General features: G+C 49.0%; 1 protein-coding gene across 1 annotated transcript in view; it reads left to right on the top strand.

Moving 5' to 3' along the window:
• Nucleotides 1-22,176, top strand: part of LOC146860381 (nicotinamide riboside kinase 2-like) — a 94,392-nt gene that overhangs the window by 70,657 nt on the left and 1,559 nt on the right. Inside the window, exon 7 of the mRNA XM_085644240.1 lies at nucleotides 15,274-15,365. Coding sequence (XP_085500366.1) covers nucleotides 15,274-15,365 — 92 coding nt within the window. The remainder of the gene's footprint in view (nucleotides 1-15,273; nucleotides 15,366-22,176) is intronic.

Raw genomic sequence — 22,176 nt, 5'->3', positions numbered from 1 at the left:
AAATAGTTTGTTAATTATTCACATTGGACATTTACTCCAAGATAAGAATCAGTCTAAGGAAGTAAATGTCCTACTTTTTTTCATAAAGAAATGTAAGGTGGTGAAGTACTCAAAAGAATGCTTATTATTATCTTACTGCAATATCCAATATGAGAGGCATGATTTAAGCCTAACACAGTGAAATGGCAGGGAGTTCTAAAATTCCAGTACAATGAAGATCGAAAATAACAATACTCACATTTTAATAGATATCAAGTTTACATATTTTGTACATACAAAGACACAAAAGTGGTATTTTATTTAATAGGTGCTGTTGAAGCTTTGCATCTCACAAGTTAGGAACGGGGTCACTTAACTGTGTATTACCCAAAATTCACGGAGTTGCAGAATGAAAGCCCAACATACATTTGACAGATCATCAGTTAATTACAGTTGGTATAATTATGCAAAATTATGCAGTGGTCAACCTGAAGGCCAAGCTCTTCTCTTGGGTGCAAATTGTCACTGTACTGAGTAAGATCAAGGCTGGCTTTAGGAATGTCCGACAGGTGCCACCACATCAGGTGCGGAAATCAAGGGGGCTAAATGCTTATAAGGTCCCAAAGGCGAGACCTATTGGCTATGCCCATGCTTGTTTTAGGTTTCGCCTGCACAGCGCTTGCGCTGTGCTTGTGAAATCTATTGTTTTTAATATACATCTTAGAAGGGGCTTACATCTAGCCACCTTACTTTCCTGACTTTTCATTGGTTCCTGTGTTTGCCAATTACTTTTCCTCCATTTCTCATTTGGCTGTAGCATATTTTCTACATTTGCCAATCCTTGTTCCTCCTCTTATCAGTTTCCCTTCAGCAAAGTACTGCATGACGTAGTGCCCCCAGGGCACAAACAGGAACATATTTGAGTGCTTGCAGGCTAGCGTGTACTAAGCAGGACCCGCGGAGACTCGAACCGGGATCCCCAGCTTCCAAGTCGGCAGAACTGACCCCTGCACCAGGTCCTACAGCACGTTTCTCCAGAGCCTACAGAGGACCACCAGGACATAAATGGAGCACACGATGCAGAGCACTTTGGTTGCAGACCAACCTGGTCCTTCAGCCCTGCCAAGTATCACGCATCAGGCGTGACGCCGAGGCATTTCAGTGCTGGTGTCCGCATCACCACACTAAATGCATTAGTTACGCATAATTAGGGACCCCCCATCACCCCCAGGTGATACAAGGAGCTGCAACAGGAATCTCACTGTGCTATAGAAAGCGTGCATGTGTCTGACTGTGTCAGGAACTTAAATAGATACATGGTGAACGGGAGCGCAGCGAAGCCTGGTGAATCAATAATCGACAGCACATCCAAGATGTCTTTTGTAGCTCATCGTCATCGTTGTTTTTATCAAGGCGCGCTTTCTGATTACTGCGCGCTGGGTAATTGGCCTCCTAGGCTGCAAGGCAGGACATTCAGGAGGCGGGCGGCAGGTTTTATTTTACCTAGCATGCCCGTCTCTGGCAGACTTGTGTTGGACAAAACTATGAGGTAGGAGGCAGGTTTTAGTTTTAATTTCGCAGTCGACTCTTGTATCGCGGCCCACCCACACTCGCAACATTCACCTGCCCAGACCATCGCATGTTGGCGCAGCGGGGCACACTTAACCGCCCCTCGCCTGTTCATAAACATTATGATTCATTTATCAGCTCAATATGTTGGAGGCTCGCGGGGCACACTAGTCCAGTCACGCTGGGCGGTAATTCTGGGGTCTTGTTCCTGATATTCATGCCTTCGAGCATCTAAGAAAACGTTTGGGGAAAAAATTGAGTGCATTCGGACCATCATTCATTCTTATTCTGTGCCGCCTGGCTATGTTGCACCCTGAGCGTTTGAAATAGCAGTTACATATTATGAAAAATCAGAGGCCTCCTGGAAAAATCGAGTTGTATTCTGTTCATAAGCAGGAGTCATCTTTATACAACACCAACCCACTCTTCTTTTCAAAACTTTCTCCCCCCTTAGGTTGTTAGGGCTCGCGCGCTATGCACGCTTGCCGCGGTACACTCCAACGAAAGTTTTACACCTCGCCACTTGCAAATGTCACCAGCCGCCACTGGTATTTTCATCATTTGTATTTTGAATTGAGATTGTGAGGGTGCTGCATCATCAGGTTTAAGGTAATTATTGTTATTTTAGGCAGCAATCACTGTATTTTGGGCTGTTTACAGTTGTTTTGATTATCGCTTTTCCTTTGCATTGAGCTTGGTATCATTTTCACGTAGTAAACATGGTGAATGAGCACAGTATCATTTATTTCTTTTATCTCTTGGCTCATCTTGCAGTCATTGTTTCCACCTGTTTTTTTTATGACGAGTTTGCTGACTATCACTTTGCTTGGAGGTAACTTTGAATTAGGGATGGTGTAATGGGCGGGTAAGTCGCAGACATTGTCCTGAATATGCTGCTTTCCACACTGGATCTTCTCTCTACACATACTGTAAGTCGAGCATTTGCTTATGTTTGGCTTATTTTTAGTTTTCATGGAGGCTTTTACTCAGGCCACCACTCAGCACGGGCGCACTGGTTGGCAGAGCAGCTCGCCGTCTCTTTTTGCACACCCCCGTTGGTGCACTTTAAGAAGTAATTGAAGTAGAGTTTCTTGTTGCTCAAACGGGTGTAATGTCTGATATTTATATGTTTCCCTACATGTTTAATTGCTTGATTTTTGTTCATGAGAAAGTGTCACTCATATTCGTTGAAATGTCACTCATAATTACTCTGAAATTATTAAAATGTCACACATGGCAATCTCAAACCTTGGCAGCTATGGTCCTTCCTGTCCAGATAGTGCACAACAAGCTGTGGCTACAGCCAGCAGACTGCAGCTGCTTCTTCCTGTGTGAAGTTTTAGGCTGACCTGGTACCTTTATAAATCAGTTGTGAAGCATCGTTGTCTGCAGTGAGACAGTTGAATAGGGCAAAAGAGATAAAATGAGTCCCTTTTTTAGATTGCTTAACGTCTTTTTTAATATTCTGTCACACGCAGTACATCCAATTGAAGGGATTCGATTGGGTTTTCATGGCAAACTGCTGTTTTGATAATTAAGCTCATACTTTGGCTTGTTAGTCCTGTGAGTATATTTTGATGGGGCATTTGACAGTTTTTTTGTTCGATGTGAAGTGTACATATCTTAATTGAGGCAAACGTTCATTGAAACATAAGGCTGGCTACTGCTTTCAAGTCGTCGCTGATAAATGGATTTTACATCTGCTCGACTCTTTTGGTAAATCCGTTTTGCTTGTAACGGCGCGCTTTTTTCTTGATTTAACGGAGAGAGTCTGAGGTATTCTCGTTGTGGGTGACCCGCGGGGAATGGGGACTTTCATTCTGCCAGTCCATTCATGTGTGCCCTTTCCAACCAGCAATGTGTGATTTAAAAGTGGTGTTTGCATCAATCAGCGTGTCTTTCGCATGCCAGTCACAATTCTTTCGTTCTCTGCATGTTAGGTTTAGGCCTGTGCTAAATTTCCGTTCCGCTCGCGGAAATTGCGATAATTTGACATTTTCGCGTACCGCGGAGAGCGCGAAAATGTCAAAATTTCCGCATTCCGCAGCTTAGCGATAAATTGTTTCTTGCTCGCGCTGTAAAATAATACATTCTCGCGCGCGATCGCCTTACCTGAATCCCCGCGTTCGCTGACAAGTTTTCCCGATCCGGTCGCGTTCTCCACGAGATGTTGGATTGTTGGTTGCCATTTGCGCTGTCTCGCGACAGTTCGCGCCCGCAGTAATGTCACTGGTCGCACGATCACGTCTTTCTTCTCGCGATCATGCACCGCGCGAAGAGTGAAAAAAAGATGGCCGCGCCCGCGAGCAACCGCATGGGTAAGTTGGCGAGCCGCGACCATGCAGAAAATACAGCGAACGGGCGGGAAAAAAACTTCCGCATCTTCGCGATATTTCTGCGTGTTTGCAGAGATTTTTAACATTTTCGCGATAATTTGCGAAAGTCACTTTCGCAAATTCCGCCCACCCCCAGTTAGGTTAACGTCCTCCTGATGCTCCTGGTATGCATGTTCTTGACTTTCATTTTCAAATACATCTTTTAGGTGACCCCTGCTGGGTCAGAGAGACCATTGTTCCTTAATACTACTCTGTAGATTCTGAACAGTTAATGTACTATTTTAATGTTAAAGGCCAAAGAAGGGGTCTTGAGGGAAAGAGAAACAAGCATTGGAAATGCAATAGGTCTCGCATTTGCTTAAGTTAGAGATATTGGCTTTGTAAATGACTATGTCTTTTGTCCATGTTTATACAAATTCTGTGTTTTCCCTCGCTTAGTACCCCTACCAATCTAAATTCCTCGCCCTTTCCAATACCCCTTAAGCCTCCTAATGCGCCCTGCCCCCGTAAAATTTATTTTTACGTTATATCCCAGCGGGAGTGTTGGAAAATCTGAAGCTCACTCTCCCCTCCCCCCACCCTCAATTTTAATGACCTGGTTGTGGCTGACTAAGCACCGGGTGGGGCGAGGGGCTTTGGCGAGGAGAAATGAAACTGTTTTTTTGCCAAGTTTGACAGTGGGTGACTAGATAGGAGCTGCCCATTCCTTGGGTAAATAAGGATAAGAAAGTGGATGAGAAGGTAATGTTTACTCTGTGAGGCCATGCAATCAAAAGCTACCTCTTGCTGTGTTAGATCTGGAAAAAACATTGGCAAAGTCAATAGGTCAGGGAATAACAAGTTGACACATGGGCGTTTGCAGAGTGGAAAGATACTAGATAGGGAGCAAGTAGGAGCAAAATTGCTCTTTAATTAGGTCGGGCCAGGTGTTCACCTGCTTGTCTTATCAAGACCGCATTTGCATTTTACTGCCTGCTCTTTTCTCACACGAAGTCACAACCCAGCGACATTACTGGCATATCTCTCGTGGCGACATCCCCCTCAGGGCGCGAGTCATTCTTAAAGACCCCGTAATTTCCCTTTTAAATGGCCCCTGTTTCGTTAAACTTGGGAAGAAAACATTGCTGGGGAGAAAGCTCTGTGGGTTGATGCATCTGCTGCTGGAATTGGAACCGTATTTTCTCTAATTTGACAGACAGCAGCATAAGACAATCGGGTTAAATAAATATCGCATTTGTTGTTTATAGTGCTACGAAGCAACAACACTGCGTCAACAAGTTCAACTGAACATTGAATGAATGAATGATTGGATATTATCATAAACTCCTGGATTATGAAAAAATAAGGGACATACCCCATAGTGCAAGATGAAACGACACAAAAGTGATACATGCCCGCCAAAATAGTTGACTTTTACAGGAATTATATGCACTTTAAAGAAGCTGCTTTGTTTTGTCTATAAATGTTACATGTTGCAGTTAAACACTGCAGAACTGTAAAATATCTTGTATAATTATATATCGGATATAAAATCACAGCGTTTAATTGTCTTCCGGAAATAAATATTCTGGTTTTAAAACTCTCTGAGCTCCATTTCAGGGCCTTCTCAAAGTAAGGAGCATGAATGTCTCTCACGAATGTCTCTCACGTACACATGGTAGCCTTCTACTGAAGGCACCACTCACGCGGGTCCAACTCTGATAATCGTTTCTTCCGCTCCCTGAGTGGGCAGCTCTCTGTAACCTGCCCTGATGACTGCAGAGTGATTCTGTTGCACACCCTTGCTGACAATCGGCCTTACTGAGATGTCGCACGTGGCCTGGTGCAAACATGAAATGTCTCTGAGCTGTGGAATTTCTCTGTCCACAGACAAGTGCTGCTGCATCCACCGCCCAGCGCCTGGAAGGAATATGCTACTTACCAGTATGCATCTGTTCTTGGCATGTAGAGCTGCAGATCTATACACTTGTGCATAGATCGCCATCTGGTGTTGGGCCCGGATGTTTGCAGTTTGTTTTTCCTCTTGGAAAGTCTTTGGAAGTCACGAGGTCGGTGACTCCTCCTTTGGATCATATTGCGCAAGGGCTTCGGCTCCATCCTCAGATTGTTTTTCGCCAGCAGGGAAAGATGGAGCGTAGTAGTAACAGTGAAGATGCCCATGTGTGTGCTATCTAAATAAGATAAAGGAAGCCGGGGAGGCGGGTGGGCGTGTTTAGATCTGCAGCTCTACATGCCAAGAACAGATGCATACTGGTAAGTAGCATATTCCGTTCGAGGCATATGAGCTGCAGATTACACACTTGTGCATAGATTATATAGCAGTACCCACCGTTAGCAGCGACCACCCGTATCTGTTGCAGTGGTTTGAAATAACGTTTTGAGTACAGCCTGGCCCACACTAGCCTGTTACTTAGTTTGCACATCTACACAATAGTGTTTGGTGAAAGTGTGCGGTGTTGACCATGTAGCTGCTTTGCAGATATCATCTAATGGGATGTTCCCTAAGAATGCCATGGAAGCCCCTATTTTTCGTGTAGAGTGGGCTTTCGGGGGAATGGATAGTGTTCGCTTTGCTTTATGGTAGCAGATTTGAATGCATTTTACAATCCACCTAGCTATCCCCGATTTTGAGATGGGGTTACCTTTGTGTGGCGGAAAGAAAGAAACAAACAGTTGTTTGGTCTTACGGAAAGGTTGTGTTCTCTGAATGTAGTAGAGTAAGGCTCGTTTGACATCCAGTGTGTGAAGAGCCCTTTCTGCAATGGTCTGTGGTTGCGAGAAAAATACTGGTAGTTCTACTGTTTGGTTTAGGTGAAAGGGAGAAATGACTTAAGGGAGGAATTTTGGGTTGGTACAGAGAACAACCTTGTTATGGTGCATTTGGAGAAAGGGTTCTTGAATGGTAAGTGCTTGTATATCACTGACCCTTCTAAGGGAAGTGATGGCTACAAGAAAAGCGGTTTTCCATGTTAGGAATTGTAGTTCACATTTATGCAGAGGTTCGAAGGGAGGCCCCATTAGCCTTGTGAGAACGATATTTAAGTTCCACACAGGTGAGGGTGGCACTCTGGGGGGAATTATTATTTTAAGGCCTTCCATGAAGGCTTTAATGGCAGGTACTCTAAAGAGTGAGAGATGTTGCCTGTTTTGTAGGTAAGCTGCAATAGCTGTGAGGTGTAGTAGAATGGACATATAGGCTAGATTGCACCTTGGTAGGTGGAGTAAGTAGCCTATTATGTGTTGAATGGACACGTCCAATGGATTGATGGTGTTGTTATGGCAATATACAACAAAACGTTTCCACTTGGCGGCGTAGCACGCTCTAGTGGTAGGTCTTTTAGCTTCTCTGATGACGTTCATACAGTCAGGGGGACGATTTAGGTACCCGAATTCTAGGACTTCAGGAGCCAGATTGCAAGGTTGAGCTGCGCTGGGTCCGGGTGTTTGATCTCTCCATGGTTCTGGGTTAAGAGGTGTGGAGAGAGGTGTAGTTTTTGGTGCGGCACTACAGATAGTTCCAGCAGTGTGGTATACCACGGTTGTCTGGCCCACGTTGGAGCTACTAGGATTAGTGTGAGGGAGTGTTGTTGTAGTTTGCGCACCACTAGTGGAATCAGTGGGAGAGGCGGAAAAGCGTACGCAAATCTGCCTGACTAGTTCATCCATATCGCATTTCCTTTGGACAATGGGTGTGGGTATCTGGCGGCGAAGCTTGGGCATTTGGCGTTTTCGTGGGTGGCGAAGAGGTCTACCTGTGGATGCCCCCACATTTGAAAGTACGGGTGAAGAACTTGCGGGTGAAGCTCCCACTCGTGGATCTGTTGTGTCTGCCTGCTGAGCAGATCTGCCACTGTGTTTTGGACTCCTGGGACATGCTGAGCTAGGAGAAAGATTTTCTGGGGTATTGCCCATCTCCATATGCTCTGTGCTAGGTGAGAGAGCTGTGGAGAGTGTGTGCCGCCTTGTTTTTGAATATAAAACATGGCTGTCATGTCTGTTCGGATCAGGACTGCCTTGCCTGAAATTTGAGTTTGAAAAGATTTTAGGGCTAAGAAGATTGCTAGTAACTCCAGATGGTTGATATGGAGTGACTTTTGTTGAGGTGTCCACTTGCCCTGTGTGGTGAGATGTAGTAGATGAGCCCCCCAGCCGGAGAGCGATGCGTCCGTTGTCAGTACTACTTGAGGAACCGGGTCACTGAACGGTCGACCTTTGGAAAGGTTTGTGGTGTTTCACCACTGCAGAGAGCGATGGGTGCGACCGTCTACCAACACCAGATCTGTTAATTGACCCTGGGCCTGGTTCCATTGGCGCGCTAAGCACTCTTGGAGAGGACGCATCTGGATTCTTGCGTGAGGCACTATGAAAATGCAAGAGGCCATCATCCCTATTAGTTGCATAAACACTCGAGCTGGAAGGGAGTGTTGTACTATGAATTTTGCGCGTAGAGCTTGAATGCTTGCAATCCTGGCAGAATTGGGGTAGGCAAGTGCTCTTGAGGTGTCTATGTTGGCACCGAGGTATTGTTTTATGTGGGATGGTTGGAGATGGGACTTCTGGTGGTTTACCGTGAAGCCCAGCTGGTGGAGTAATTGAATGGTGGTAGACGTGTGTTGTACACACTGATTGTATGACCTGGCTTTTATCAGCCAGTCGTCAAAGTATGGGAAGACGTGGATGTGTTGTCTTCGCAAATGTGCTGCCACCACTGCTAGGCACTTGGTGAATACCCTTGGCGCTGTTGTGACTCTGAACGGGAGCACTCTGAATTGGAAGTGTTGTCCGTCCACTACAAATCTTAGGTACTTGCGGTGAGCTTTGTGCACTGGAATGTGAAAATAAGCGTCTTTTAAGTCTAAGTTGGTCAAAAAGTCGTTTTGGGAGAGGAGCGGAAGTACCTGCTGAAGCGTTACCATATGAAAATGGTCGGAGTGTATGTATGTGTTTAGGGGCCGGAGATCTAGGATGGGCCGCAGAGTCTCATCCCTTTTTGGTATGAGAAAATATAGGGAGTAGACTCCCATGTTTTGTTGGTTGGTAGGAACGGGTTCTATTGCTCGTTTCTGTAGGAGGGAGGTTACCTCCTGCTTTAGGAGTATTAAATGTTCTTGTGACATTGGGCGCTGCCTGGGTGGAATGTTTGGGGGGGGGGGTAGATATTAATTCTAGGCAGTAGCCTGATTTAATTATCTGTGTTACCCATTTGTCTGAGGTGATGGTAGCCCAGACAGGAAGGAAATGTTGGAGTCTGCCCCGGACCGGAGTGGAGTGGTCTGGGGGGAGCGGGGGGAAGTCATTGGGTAGGCGTTGTGGCAGAGCGGGCGTTGTTTGTTTTGCCTCTGCCTTTATTATTGTTACCCCTATAGCCGCCTCTTTGATAACCCCTCGTGAAGGTGGACTGAGTGGGGGATTTGTACGAAGTGGACGCGGTGTCTGAGGAGTAGCCTCTAGATGTACTTCAAAAGGAAGAGCGGCGAAAGGAGCGTCTAGGGGAGGTGTAACTGTAAGGCTCCCATGGATTTCGCTGTATCCTTCTTCATTTTTTCTAGGGCCTCATCCACTTTTGGGCCAAATAGATGTTCCTGGTCAAAGGGATGGTTAAGGATGGAAGCTTGTACCTCCGGTTTAAACCCTGATATTCGTAGCCAAGCATGGCGACGGAGGAGGACGCTGGTATTGATGGCTCTGGAAGCTGTGTCTGCTGCATCGAAGGCATAGCGTATAGAGGTGTTAGTGATAGTCTTACCCTCTTGAATTTGTTCGTTGGCCCTAGCTTTATTTTTTTGTGGGAGGTGGTGCATTATGCTTTCTAACTCGTCATAATGTGCCCTGTCATATCTGGCCAATAGCGCTTGAGTATTGGCGATACGCCACATATTGGCTGCTTGTGACGCAGTGCGCTTTCCTGATGCGTCCAGTAGCTTTGACTCTTTGTCAGGCGGTGGTGCTTCGCTTGACGCCTGAGAACTTGCCCTTTTGCGTGCAGTGGACATCACTAGGGAATCTAGTGGCGCTGGCCCTCTGATGTAGGAGGGATCTATGGGGGCAGCTTTGTATTTCTTTTCTATGCGCGGGTTAATGACCCTGGCCCTAACTGGGTCCTTAAAAACTTCTGGTGCATGTTTTACCACTCCTTTAAGCATAGGTAATATGGAGGTAGACCTATGTGTGGTGTTGAATGTGTCGAGGAGGAAATCTTCCTCCACGGGGTCGGTATGTAAGTCTACCCCGTGATAGTGTGCCGCCCTCTGAAGTAGATGGTGGAACCCCAATGAGTCTTCCGGTGGAGATGGCCTGGAGGGGTAAAGGTCATCTTGTGGGACGTTGGGGATATCCGGGATATTGTAATCGTCCCATGGGTCTGGGGATCCTGTAGGAGTGGGGTCCCCTGTGGGTAGGTCCTGGGGGACATCCCCTATGTCATCATATGGGTCCCCATGTTCATCATCGTGTGGAGAAGGGGTGAGAGAACAATGAGGTTGGGGTGGAGAAGGCGGAGGGGGTGGAGGTGGAGAAGGTGGAGGAGGTGGGAGAGGTGGGGAAGGTATTCTGAACGGAGAGGTAGCAGAGTCCTTCCTCTTTGGAGGCGGAGGTGGAGCAGACTTCTCCAAATGTCTCTTTTTGGAAGAAAGTGTCCAATGTCCAGTTTTTGGATCCTTGGTGAGTGTTTTTTGCAAGGGATCCGGTGTAAATAAGTCCGGTGAGGCTGGTCTGTCCGTCGGCGCCGAAGGCGTCGGGGCCTTTGGCTTTTTAGGCTTTTCCGTGCCGGTTCGTTGTTTGGAACCTGGTTTTGGAACCTCCGGACGCTTGGTCGGCACCGAGATGGATTTCGGCCTCAAAGTATCGGTGCCGGTGGCCTTGTGTGCTTTGGTCGGCACCGAAGGTGGTGTCGGAGCCGAAGAGCTGGGTTTCGACCCCGAGTGCTTCGGTGCGGAGCTCGGTGTCGATATGGGGGTCGGCTTCTTTTTCGGTGCCGAAGCGTGATTATCGGCACCGGGGATAGGCTGGCTCGAGCCCGAGCCGCCGGAAGGCTTGCTTGGCTTCTTCACCGGGCCCGAAGGTGGGGTGTTGGAAGCAGTGTCCTTGGTCTTGCCTAGGCCTGGAGGCGAAGGTGTGAACGGAGCCTTTTTCGGTGCCGGCAAGGGTGTGGGGGGGATAAGTACTCATGACCCTCTGTGCCGGGGTGATGTCCTCCACATCTGAGTCGTCGGCCTCGGAAGCGCTGACGAGGCCCTCTTCGTTGTACCGCTCTGGAGCGTTGATGCCTTCTCCGAAAATGTCGTCCGGAATCGTCGTCGAGGAGTGCGCCATAGTTCTTCTGGCTCTTCGGTCCCGAATAGTCTTTTTGGACCGGAAGGACTTACACACCGGACAGTCTCGAGACTCGTGTTCAGGGGCGAGGCAGAGATTGCATACCTCGTGGAGATCGGTGTGGGGGAATTTTGACCCACATCGAGGGCACTTTTTAAATGGAGTCCTTTCCATTAGCCAGGACCGAAGCTTGGAGAGGCCCGAAGTCCGCTGTCGACGACTGGAACTGAAGGTCCGTGCCGATGAGAAGGCATGTTGAGTGGGGGAGATCGCGATCAAAACAATACCGCGGTTTGGGGTGAGGATTGCGCGTCGACCGTCGAACTGGAAGGTGTTCGGAACCGGAGCGCGAAGATCACATCCGAGCCCGATGGCGGAAACATACAATCTGAGGATAGAGCCGAAGCCCATGCGCAATACGATCCAAAGGAGGAGTCACCGACCTCGTGACTTCCAAAGACTTTCCAAGAGGAAAAACAAACTGCAAACATCCGGGCCCAACACCAGATGGCGATCTATGCACAAGTGTGTAATCTGCAGCTCATATGCCTCTAACACGACTTTCCATGGCAAAGTTCTGCAGGCACCCCTTCCCACTAATGCTCTTCCTACTATTTGCTTTCCCTGACATTAGTGGTTGACTCTGGAGTAGACGTGACAGTACGGGACGCATTAGAAAAATCCTCAATAAACAAATGATTTTGTTGCTTCATAGTGTTTCGAGGTTGTTGTGATGGGCGTAGTAGTGCTATGTAAACAAAGTATGCAAAACTTCTCGTGCAATGTATTGGTTTTACAGCCGCTTCGCAGCGATATAGTATTTCTTGCAGTGGGGCCCTTTGTGGCCTGGTGGGAGACCCCGGTTGCAGTGGGGTTCTGATCTGGATAGCGCTTTGGCTACCTGCTCAAGGAGGCGAGCAAGTGTAAATTCACCTATTTTGCTAGTTTACAGACTCTAACGTCTGTCGGTGCAACCAAAGCGCGGAGAGGGACCTTCTGTGGCTTCAAAAGCGACAATACGTAAATAGCACACCCATAATATTATAGAACAGGAGTTGGCAAATGTAAATGGTTGTTACGTTTAATATTTTTGCGGTTAGCTTGCGTGTCAACCAATATGAAGTGTACCGGTCTTGTGTGCTTATTTCAATAAGGTGCTTTAATGAGAGATATTATCGTCGTGGTGCAGCACCCTGCTGTGCCACGCCACATGCTATATACTAAACTCTGGGGGTCAGTTACCGCCCATATATATGTTCAATTTAATATCAACATTGTATAGCATTTCACTTAGATGCATGGCAGACAAAATCATATTCACAATTCAACAACCTGACGTATCGAAAGTGACATGTAGCGCTTTACAAAACTCCGGGACTGGCTGTCAAGCGACCCGGAAGGACTGGAATCACGGCAAATGTGTTCCGTAAAAGATCAATAACGAGCGTGGAGCGGATTTTACGGACACTTGGTGTTAAGTGGAGTAGCAGTGGTCGCTCTAGTTAAGATAGCTTTGGATTCTTCATTATTATTTTATGTTTCAGTGGCATGACGTTTTAATGAAGACTGTAAGCTTTCAGTTTTTTAGGCGTATGTTTGTGTGCCTGCAGGACCGGAACCCCCATGCCGCCTTGATTACATTTTCTCCTTTTTTCACTTCAGTTCATCTGAGGAGAGGCCACGATGAGTGTCAAGACGTTTCAGCTAGCTTGCCTTGTAGAGCGAGAGCTCCTGGCGGCACCAGTGGTCTCGGGTTGTAAGTCCCAGCAGCAGCAGCTTCGCATCGAAAGCCTTGAGTGCTGCGGACATGACTTGTATCTGGGTTCAAGTGATGGCTGCATCCGTCGCTTCCTACTGGAGGAGAAGAGCCATCCAGCCACGGTGCTGACAACATTTACTGGCTCTGGCAACTGCAGCGAACACTACTGGGCCCAAGAAAGCCAGTTACAGAACTCCGTGCCGCTTCTGCATTGCACCGGCTTCTAGTTTTGTGTGATAATGTCATCATTCTTGCTGACATGAGTAGTCTGGAGCTAGTGGCTGCTGCCAGGGCCCGAATAAAGGGTGCCGCTGCATTCACCCTCAATGAAAACCCTGCAAGCGGCTGAGATCCTTTCTGTGCAGAGCTTTGCCTCATCTCTGCGAAGTATACACTCAGAATCTCGGCTGTGAGTTGGCGCGAGCTCCGTGCCATGTGAGAAACATTGATAGATTCAAAGCGCGTGCCGGAGACCTTCTGGGATCTCCTCCCGGTGGCGCGGCAGCCGGAATGACAACAAGCATTGCCCTAGCCAATATTTATGCGAGACATATACAAACATCCGCATTTCCCGGCTACGCTCTAAAAGTGAAAGTGGGCATGCGCGCTCAATGGCCAATCACGAGCCAGCGTATGCCATAAACCGAACCCTCCCACCTCACGCCAAACCAAGATGGCGTCGGCCTGTCCAGATGGCCCGTACTAAAAGTGGACAAGGAGGTAACCCAAAAGCCCGCTTTCCAATCACGCGCCATCATTTAACATAATCGATGATGCAAGCCAATGGAAAAGAGGGGCGGGGCTTCAAGTACACTTCTGGAATCGTATCGATTCCAAAAGGCCCTTGCATGGCGAGAGCAGTGCATGCGCGCTGCTAACGCTAGGCGAGACCTAAAATAGTATCTAAGGGAAGGAAGGGATTTCATTGATTGATTGATTCATTCGGATGTCAGTAGTTTGTATGGACAGTAATCCACCCCTGGTGCTTCATTTTACAGTCCAGTAAAAAGTGCAGTTTTTAATACCATAACCAAAAGATCAAAATAATGTTAGGACTGGATGACATTTTGTCCGAGTCTTTGTAAATAGCTGCATAACAAACATAACGATAATGCAAATATTAAGTGGTGGCTATTTTGTGTGCCCCATCGCACCACCAAATGAGTTCATCCAGATTTGTGTTGTGACTAAGGAAGGCGTGACATGGAAAGAGAGAAATATTAAAATTTGCCATATTTATCCAACCCTCAGCTTTCTTCCTGTGTATTCATTCTATGATTTGAACCTAAAAAAACCTCAATTTCACTACATAGATTTCTACAACTTGTGTTCTTAAGTGTGATTAATTGGAGGCATAAGAAGTATGTAAGCATAACTCTCATTTTAATTCACATTCAGAACATTGCTGCATAGTTACAAGCCAGAAATGTTCCAGCACTCAGCTGAAGTTCAAGTTATTTCAGGTGCTCAGTTTAATGACGTTTAGCATGTTTTAAAGATCTCAACGTCAAGATTACGTGCCAAGTGAGCAAATAAATTTTGAGTTATGAAGAAAGAGTAACCAATGAGAAATCAGCTGGCTGATGGAAAAAATGACTCAAAATGCTGTATGCCTCACAGGTTAGTTTTGCATTGTTAGCCGTGTAAGGAGTACAAGCTTAAAATGACATGCTTTTATTTATTTTTAGGTTTTGCCTACACAGTGCTTGCAGCTGCATTTGTGAAAACATTTTATTGAATATATCTTAAAATGGCTTGCATCCCGCAACTCCGAAGAAACTATAAAGTGAAGGCCAGTTGTAACAAGCATTTGCATCTGTTTCGCCCATTTGATTAATATTAAGCTGTTTTTGGTTGTACGTTTTAGCTTAGTGAGTGGTTGTGCAGTATAAGTGACTGAAACCTTAATGCTTTCCAGGCCACTGCATTTTCATTTTTTTTTTCCACTGCCAATATGTTGAGAGCTGTGTTTCTCCTTTACACACTTTCACACATATTCACAATTACAATTGGCATTATCTTTTTGACTCATAGGAGCACACAACATATTGTCATTCTCCATAAACAAGTCATAACACTTTGGAGGAGTTTCAGTAATTTATAATGCACAACTGTTCACTAAGCCACAACTTACAAAAAAAAACAGCTTGTTATTAATCAAATAGGCTAAACCAATGCATTACCAATACTTGTTTCCTTTGCCACCATTCTTTCTCTATCAACGCACTACACACTCACGTGCTCGGCAGACTCCTGAGAGCATGTACTAATTTTTCCAAATTAGTCTAAGGGTATTAAGTATGTTATTTCTTCCCACAGTGAGACTGGATGGAACAAAATCCAAGGAAGAATTGTTCAATTCAGTTTTTGGAGATATTCAGAACAAGATCGATGAATGCTTGCGTACAAAGGTAAACAGCGGTTTGTAATAGCACTTTTACATCTTTGCCTTTTATCCACTGAAAGATTGAGTGCACAACATTCAAGGCTGTAAAAAAAAGTTGATGAATGCTCCAAATACTGTAGACTATAACAGGTTCACCCAAAAAACTGGGATCAGACGGAAAGAGCATTTGCAGTGGGGTAAGGTGTAGCAAAGTTTCAGTTCTGACCTTACTGGGAGCCTCTTGTAATAGAAAAACAAAGTCACACGGTTTAAAACCGTAACGCCACAATATGTAAAGGACGCCTGCTCCGCGATTAGGATAGCCTGCATGCAGGTACTTTGTGCCTTAAGAAGTCAAGAGTTGTTGTAGCTCATAGTGTATTGTGGCCGCTATGCCTCAAAAGATGCTTACTGACATGTGATGTCTGGCTCATACTTGTCACAGACCTCTTCAAGCTTCCCTCCCCCAGCTTTTGCATTTGGTTGAAGTCCCTATATGAGGGGAATGCATTCACGGTCATTACCCTTCATTGTGATGGGTGCAATTTCTGACTGCACACCCCTTACAAGTCACCCAAGGCTGGAATCGGTTGAACTGGTGGGCAGGTATTTGTACTGGGTCCGGCCAGTGTTCTATGTCTGTGTACTAGGGCGCCCTGTGCTGCTTTTGGAAAACTGTAAGGCCATTGGGGGACTGTAGTGTCAAAGGGCAACCCGGTGGAAGAGTCTCCTCACCCCTTGTCACAGGTTCTCCAAAGATAAACCTCTCTAGCCAAGTTTGAAGGTCTACGGAGCCAGAAGATATGTTATTGGGTAAAAGTGGAATGGTTATACTGATATTATTAAGAATGTTTCCCAAAATGCTACACAGAGATCAACAAAGACCATTGCCTGTCCCTTCTGACCATTAGGTGATGTATATAGAGCAATTTCCCCATTGGGGCATATGAGTGCTTGTGAAGGACAGCTTCTAGATTGAAGTTTTAATAGGTTTGAATTTAGCAATTCAATTCAGTGTCCTCATTTCTGTTCACTAAACTACATTTTTGATAAAGTTTAGTATTTTACTGGGTTGCACTTCACAATGGACCCTTATGGACCCTTTACACTGACTTCTTAGATTTCAGGTGGAGCTGGAAACCACATATGGTCTGTACAAGCATTTGTAAGACAAACATTGCTGGTGCAATAGGAGGGAAAGATGTGTGCGTCAACCCTATGGAGTCAAGCATAAGTGTGCAAAAACCTAATGTAAAATGCATGTTTGCAAATCAGTTTCCAGACCGCTTCTTGGTGATGTCTCTAGTCATGTTGTCATAGATATCTTCTAGAATGTAGCTTGTGAGGTCTCAGAAGTGCACCAGGGGTAAGAAGGGCATGGAGACGTTATTAGACTGCAGGTAAAAAGCACAACTGGTTATTTTGCGTGATTGTTAGGTTTCAGATCATAACCATCAAGTTACTCTAACTGGCATTTATTTTTTCACAGAATTCCTATCTGGGGTTTGTAGAGAACCATAATGTCTCATTAAATAAGACAGTAAAAACATATTTATGCATTTATGTGTGAATATTCTTTTAGAAAAACTTTGGTTGAAGGGACTTCACTGTTGCATTCCTTAATGGTTAGATATGCACCACAACACATTTTAATACACTCATTGTGATACCACATATTGTCACTTAGCAAACAGACTTGGTTGCACCTAGTAGAAATCTTTTGATTCCACAGATATTGAAGATGCACCCCCCCCCCTTATCTGCACAGCAGAGCTTACAAACAGGTGTCTCAGAAACACTCTATTCTAGTTTACCTGAACAAAGATCCTTATAGGCACTATAAACAGTCCTGCTAGACTGACAGGTCATAAATTAGCTCTCATTAACCCTTTCCCATAATTAGTCCACACACAGAAGATATCACTTTACCTGTCACAGGTGGTGCTGGTGGAGGTGGTGGACGTTGTGGTGGACGTGGTGGTGCATGTGGTGGATGTGGTGGTGGATGTGGTGGGCGTGGTGGTGGATGTGGTGGGCGTGGTGGTGGTTGTGGACGTGGTGGTGGTGGACGTGGTGGATGTTGTGGTGGTGGACGTGGTGGTGGACGTGGTGGTGGATGTGGTGGTGGTGGATGTGGTGGTGGACGTTGTGGTGGTGGATGTGGTGGTGGTGGACGTGGTGGATGTGGTGATGGTGGTGGACGATGTGGTGGCTGTGATGGTGGACGTGGACATGTTGGTGGACGTGGTGGACGTGGTGGTGGCCTTGGTGGTGTACATGGTGGTGGACGTGGCAGACGCGGTGGTGGTGGACGTGGTGGTGGGCGTAGTGGTGGTGGTGGATGTGGTGGTGGATATGGTGGTGGACGTGGTGGTGGACGGGGTGGTGGTGGGCGTAGTGGTGGTGGGCGTAGTGGTGGTGGTGGTGGTGGAAGTGGCAGTGGATGTGGTTTATGGTGGTGGTGGGAGTGGTGGTGGTGGTAAATGTAAAATAAATGTAAATGTAAATGTCAAGGTACTTATAGAGCGCACTGTCACCAGACGGCCACCTTGCGGTGTCGCCTTTTGCGGTTTCCTGGCGCTGATACTCATACCGCTGTGGAACCCCTCCTGGCTTTCCCTGTGAAGTGTCCACTCCTGGGCACCCCCAGGGTGAAGCCAGGCATCCTTAGCGCTGTTGGGGCCAGTGTGGAGTCTAAGCAAGCTATTGCCCAGAATTGCAGCGTGGGGCCCGTGATTAGAATAGGCACCGAGGCGAGAATAGACAGGTCCGAGGAAATTGAGTCCGAGCCCCGCCGATGCGGGAATCGAACCCTGGTCCCTGGCCAGAACGCTGCTTCAGGGTCTGCCGCTCTAACCATTGAGCCACACTCCTGGTGGATGTGGTGGTGTACGTGGTGGTGGTTGTGGACATGCTGGTGGATGTGGTGGTGGTGGTGGACGTGGTGGTGGTGGATGTGGTGGTGGTGGATGTGGTGGAGGACGTGGTGGTGGTGGATGTGGTGGTGGATGTGGTGGATATGCTGGTGGTGGCCTTGGTGGTGGTGGACATGGTGGTGGATGTGGTGGTGGTGGACATGGTGGTGGATGGGGTGGTGGACGGGGTGGTAGTGGGCGTGGTGGTGGTGGATGTGGTGGTGGTGGATGTGGTGGTGGTGGAGGACGTGGTGGTGGTGGACATGGTGGTGGTGGATGTGGTGGTGAATGTGGTGGTGGACGTGGTGGTGGACCTGGTGGTGGTGGACCTGGTGGTGGTGGACATGGTGGTGGTGGACATGGTGGTGGTGGATGTGGTGGTGGTGGAGGACGTGGTGGTGGTGGAAGACGTGGTGGTGGTGCAGGACGTGGTGGTGGTGGAGGACGTGGTGGTGGTGGAGGACGTGGTGGTGGTGGAGAACATGGTGGTGGTGGACGTGGTGGTGGTGGACATGGTGGTGGTGGACGTGGTGGTGGTGGACGTGGTGGACATGGTGGTGGATGTGGTGATGGATGTGGTAGTGGTGGTGGACGTGGTGGTGGATGTGGTGGTGGTGGACGTGGTGGTGGTGGATGTGGTGGTGGTGGATGTGGTGGTGGTGGATGTGGTGGTGGTGGACGTGGTGGTGGACACGGTGGTGGACATGATGGTGGTGGAGGTGGCCATGGTGGTGGTGGACGTGGTGGTGGTGGACACGGTGGTGGTGGACACGGTGCTGGTGGACACGGTGGATGTGGTGGTAGACGTGGTGGTGGTGGTGGAGGTTGTGGTGGTGGATGTGGTGGTGGTGGATGTGGATGTGGTGGTGGTGGACGTGGTGGTGGTGGACGTGGTGGTGGTGGACGTGGTGGTGGTGGACAGTGTGGTGGACAGTGTGGTGGATGTGGTGGTGGATGTGGTGGTGGACGTGGTGGTGGACGTGGTGGTGGACATGGTGGTGGTGGTGGACGTGGTGGTGGAGGACATGGTGGTGGTGGAGGCTGTGTTGGTGGAGGATGTGGTGGACGTGGTGGTGGTGGATGACGTGGTGGTGGACATGGTGGTGGTGGTGGACATGGTGGTGGACATGGTGGTGGTGGACATGGTGGAGGTGGTGGTGGACGTGGTGTTGGTGGTGGATGTGGTGGGGGACATGGTGGTGGATGTGGTGGTGGTGGACATGGTGGTGGATGGGGTGGTAGTGGGCGTGGTGGTGGTGGACGTGGTGGTGGTGGACGTGGTGGTGGTGGAGGACATGGTGGTGGTGGAGGACATGGTGGTGGTGGAGGACATGGTGGTGGTGGTGGAGGACGTGGTGGTGGTGGATGTGGTGGATGTGGTGGACATGGTGGTGGATGTGATGATGGACGTGGTAGTGGTGGATGTGGTGGTGGACGTAGTGGTGGTCATGGTGGTGGTGGATGTGGTGGTGGTAGACGTGGTGGTAGTGGACGTGGTGGTAGTGGACGTGGTGGTGGTCGTGGTGGACTTGGTGGTCATAGTGGTGGTGGACGTGGTGTTGGAGGATGTGGGGGTGGAGGACGTGGTGATTGTCTACAGACCCCCCGGGCCCAGTTCAGCGACTCCATTGCCGACCTCGCCAGCACCCACGCACTCGCCTCCACGGACTACATCCTCCTCGGGGACCTGAACTTCCACCTCGAGAACAACAACGACGTCAACTCCACGACGCTGATCGGCAACCTCGCCAACCTCGGCCTCAGACAACTCGTCACTGCACCCACCCACGCCGCCGGCCACATGCTGGACGCAGTCTTCTCCACAAGCACCCACGTCGCCTTCGACCACACCACCGAACCCCACTGGACCGACCACCGCTGCATTCACTTCACCTTCAAAAAACCAACCACGCACCACCGCACCCAACAGCTGCCTCGCCGCGGCTGGAGCAAAGTCACCTAAGACCAACTGCTCACCACCCTCTCCCAGAACCCACCCACCGACCCCACCAACCCAGACGTCGCAGCCCGCAACCTCAGACAGTGGATCGACGATTGTGTCAACACCCTCGCCACACTGAAGAAACCCTCCAACAGCCACACCAGCAAGAGAGCCACCTGGTTCACCGACGAGCTCCTGGCCTCCAAGCGCGCATGCCGGAAACTGGAGAAGAAATGGCTCCACGAACATACACCAGACAACCACGCAGCCCACAAGGATGCCACCCGCAGACACCACCACCTCATCAGATTAGCCAAGAGGTCCTCCTTCAAAGACCGCCTGGATAACAACGCACACGACAGCAAAGAGCTCTTCCGCATCGTTAAAGAACTCTGCCACCCCGGCGCCAACACCAACGACATCCCGCCCTCACAGGAGCGGTGCGACTCACTGGCCATCTTCTTCCACCGCAAGATTGCGGACATCCACGACAGCTTCAACACCACGACCGACCCGACCACGCCAGACTCCACCCCTTCTCCGAACACCAACAACGCCAACTGCCTTACCTCCTGGTCCAACGTCAGCGACAACGAGACACGCAAGGTCATGAACTCCACCCACTCAGGATCTCCTACAGACCCGTGCCCACACCACATATTCAACAAGGCAGACGCAGCCATCGCCCCCCAACTACGTAAGGTCATCAACATCTCCTTCGAAAAAGCGACATTCCTGGAAAGCTGGAAGCACGCTGAAATCAACGCCCTCCTCAAGAAGCCCAAGGCGGACCCCAAGGACCTCAAGAACTTCCGGCCCATATCCCTGCTCCCGTTCCCGGCAAAGGTCATCGAGAAAATCGTCAACATGCAACTCACCCGCCACCTAGAAGACAACAACACCCTGGACCCGTCCCAATCCGGATTCAGACGAAACCACAGCACCGAGACTGCCCTCATCGCCGCCACAGACGACATCAGGCGCCAATTAGACAACGGCGAAACATCAGCCCTCATCCTCCTGGACCTCTCGGCCGCATTCGACACGGTCTGCCATCGCACTCTAAAAACACGCCTCCAAGAAGCTGGTATCCAAGAGAAGGCCCTCGACTGGACCACATGCTTCCTCTCCGGCAGATCCCAGAGCGTCCGCCTCCCACCCTTCCGATCCGAAGCCACCAACATCATCTGCGGCGTCCCCCAGGGGTCCTCCCTCAGCCCTACGCTGTTCAACATCTACATGGCCCCCCTCGCACAAGTGGCCCGCCACCACAACCTCAACATCATCTCCTACGCCGACGACACTCAGCTCATCCTCTCCCTCACCAAGGACCCACGCACCGCCAAAACCAACATCCACGACGGAATGAAGGCCATCGCCGACTGGATGAGGAGCAGCCGGCTGAAACTGAACTCGGACAAGATGGAGGTCTTCATCCTCGGACCCAACCCCTCGGCCTGGGACGACTCCTGGTGGCCGACCACTCTGGGGACAGCACCGACACCCACCGACCACGCACGCAATCTAGGATTCATCCTCGACTCCTCCCTCTCCATGTCCAAACAGGTCAACGCTGTCTCCTCCTCCTGCTACAACACCCTCCGCACGCTTCGCAGGATCTACAAGTGGATCCCGACCGAAACAAGAACGGTGACACAGGCCCTCGTCAGCAGCAGGCTGGACTATGGCAACGCACTCTACGCCGGAATCCCAGCCAAACACCTACGTCGACTACAGCGCATCCAAAATGCCTCCGCCAGACTGATAGTCAACGTCCCCCGCCGCAGCCACATCACCCCCTACCTGACAAACCTACACTGGCTCCCCGTCGACAAGAGGATCACCTTCAAACTTCTCACCCACGCACACAAAGCACTCCACGACACTGGACCAGCCTACCTGAACAGCAGACTCAGCTTTCACACCCCCACCTTCTCCTACCTCACCGCCAAGACCTGGAACACCCTACCTACCCACCT

The sequence above is a fragment of the Triturus cristatus genome, chromosome 3_1, assembly GCF_964204655.1.
Source record: "Triturus cristatus chromosome 3_1, aTriCri1.1, whole genome shotgun sequence".
Taxonomy (NCBI): domain Eukaryota; kingdom Metazoa; phylum Chordata; class Amphibia; order Caudata; family Salamandridae; genus Triturus; species Triturus cristatus.
Note: the sequence above shows the minus strand (reverse complement) of the source record. Positions and strands in the feature narration are given on the sequence as shown.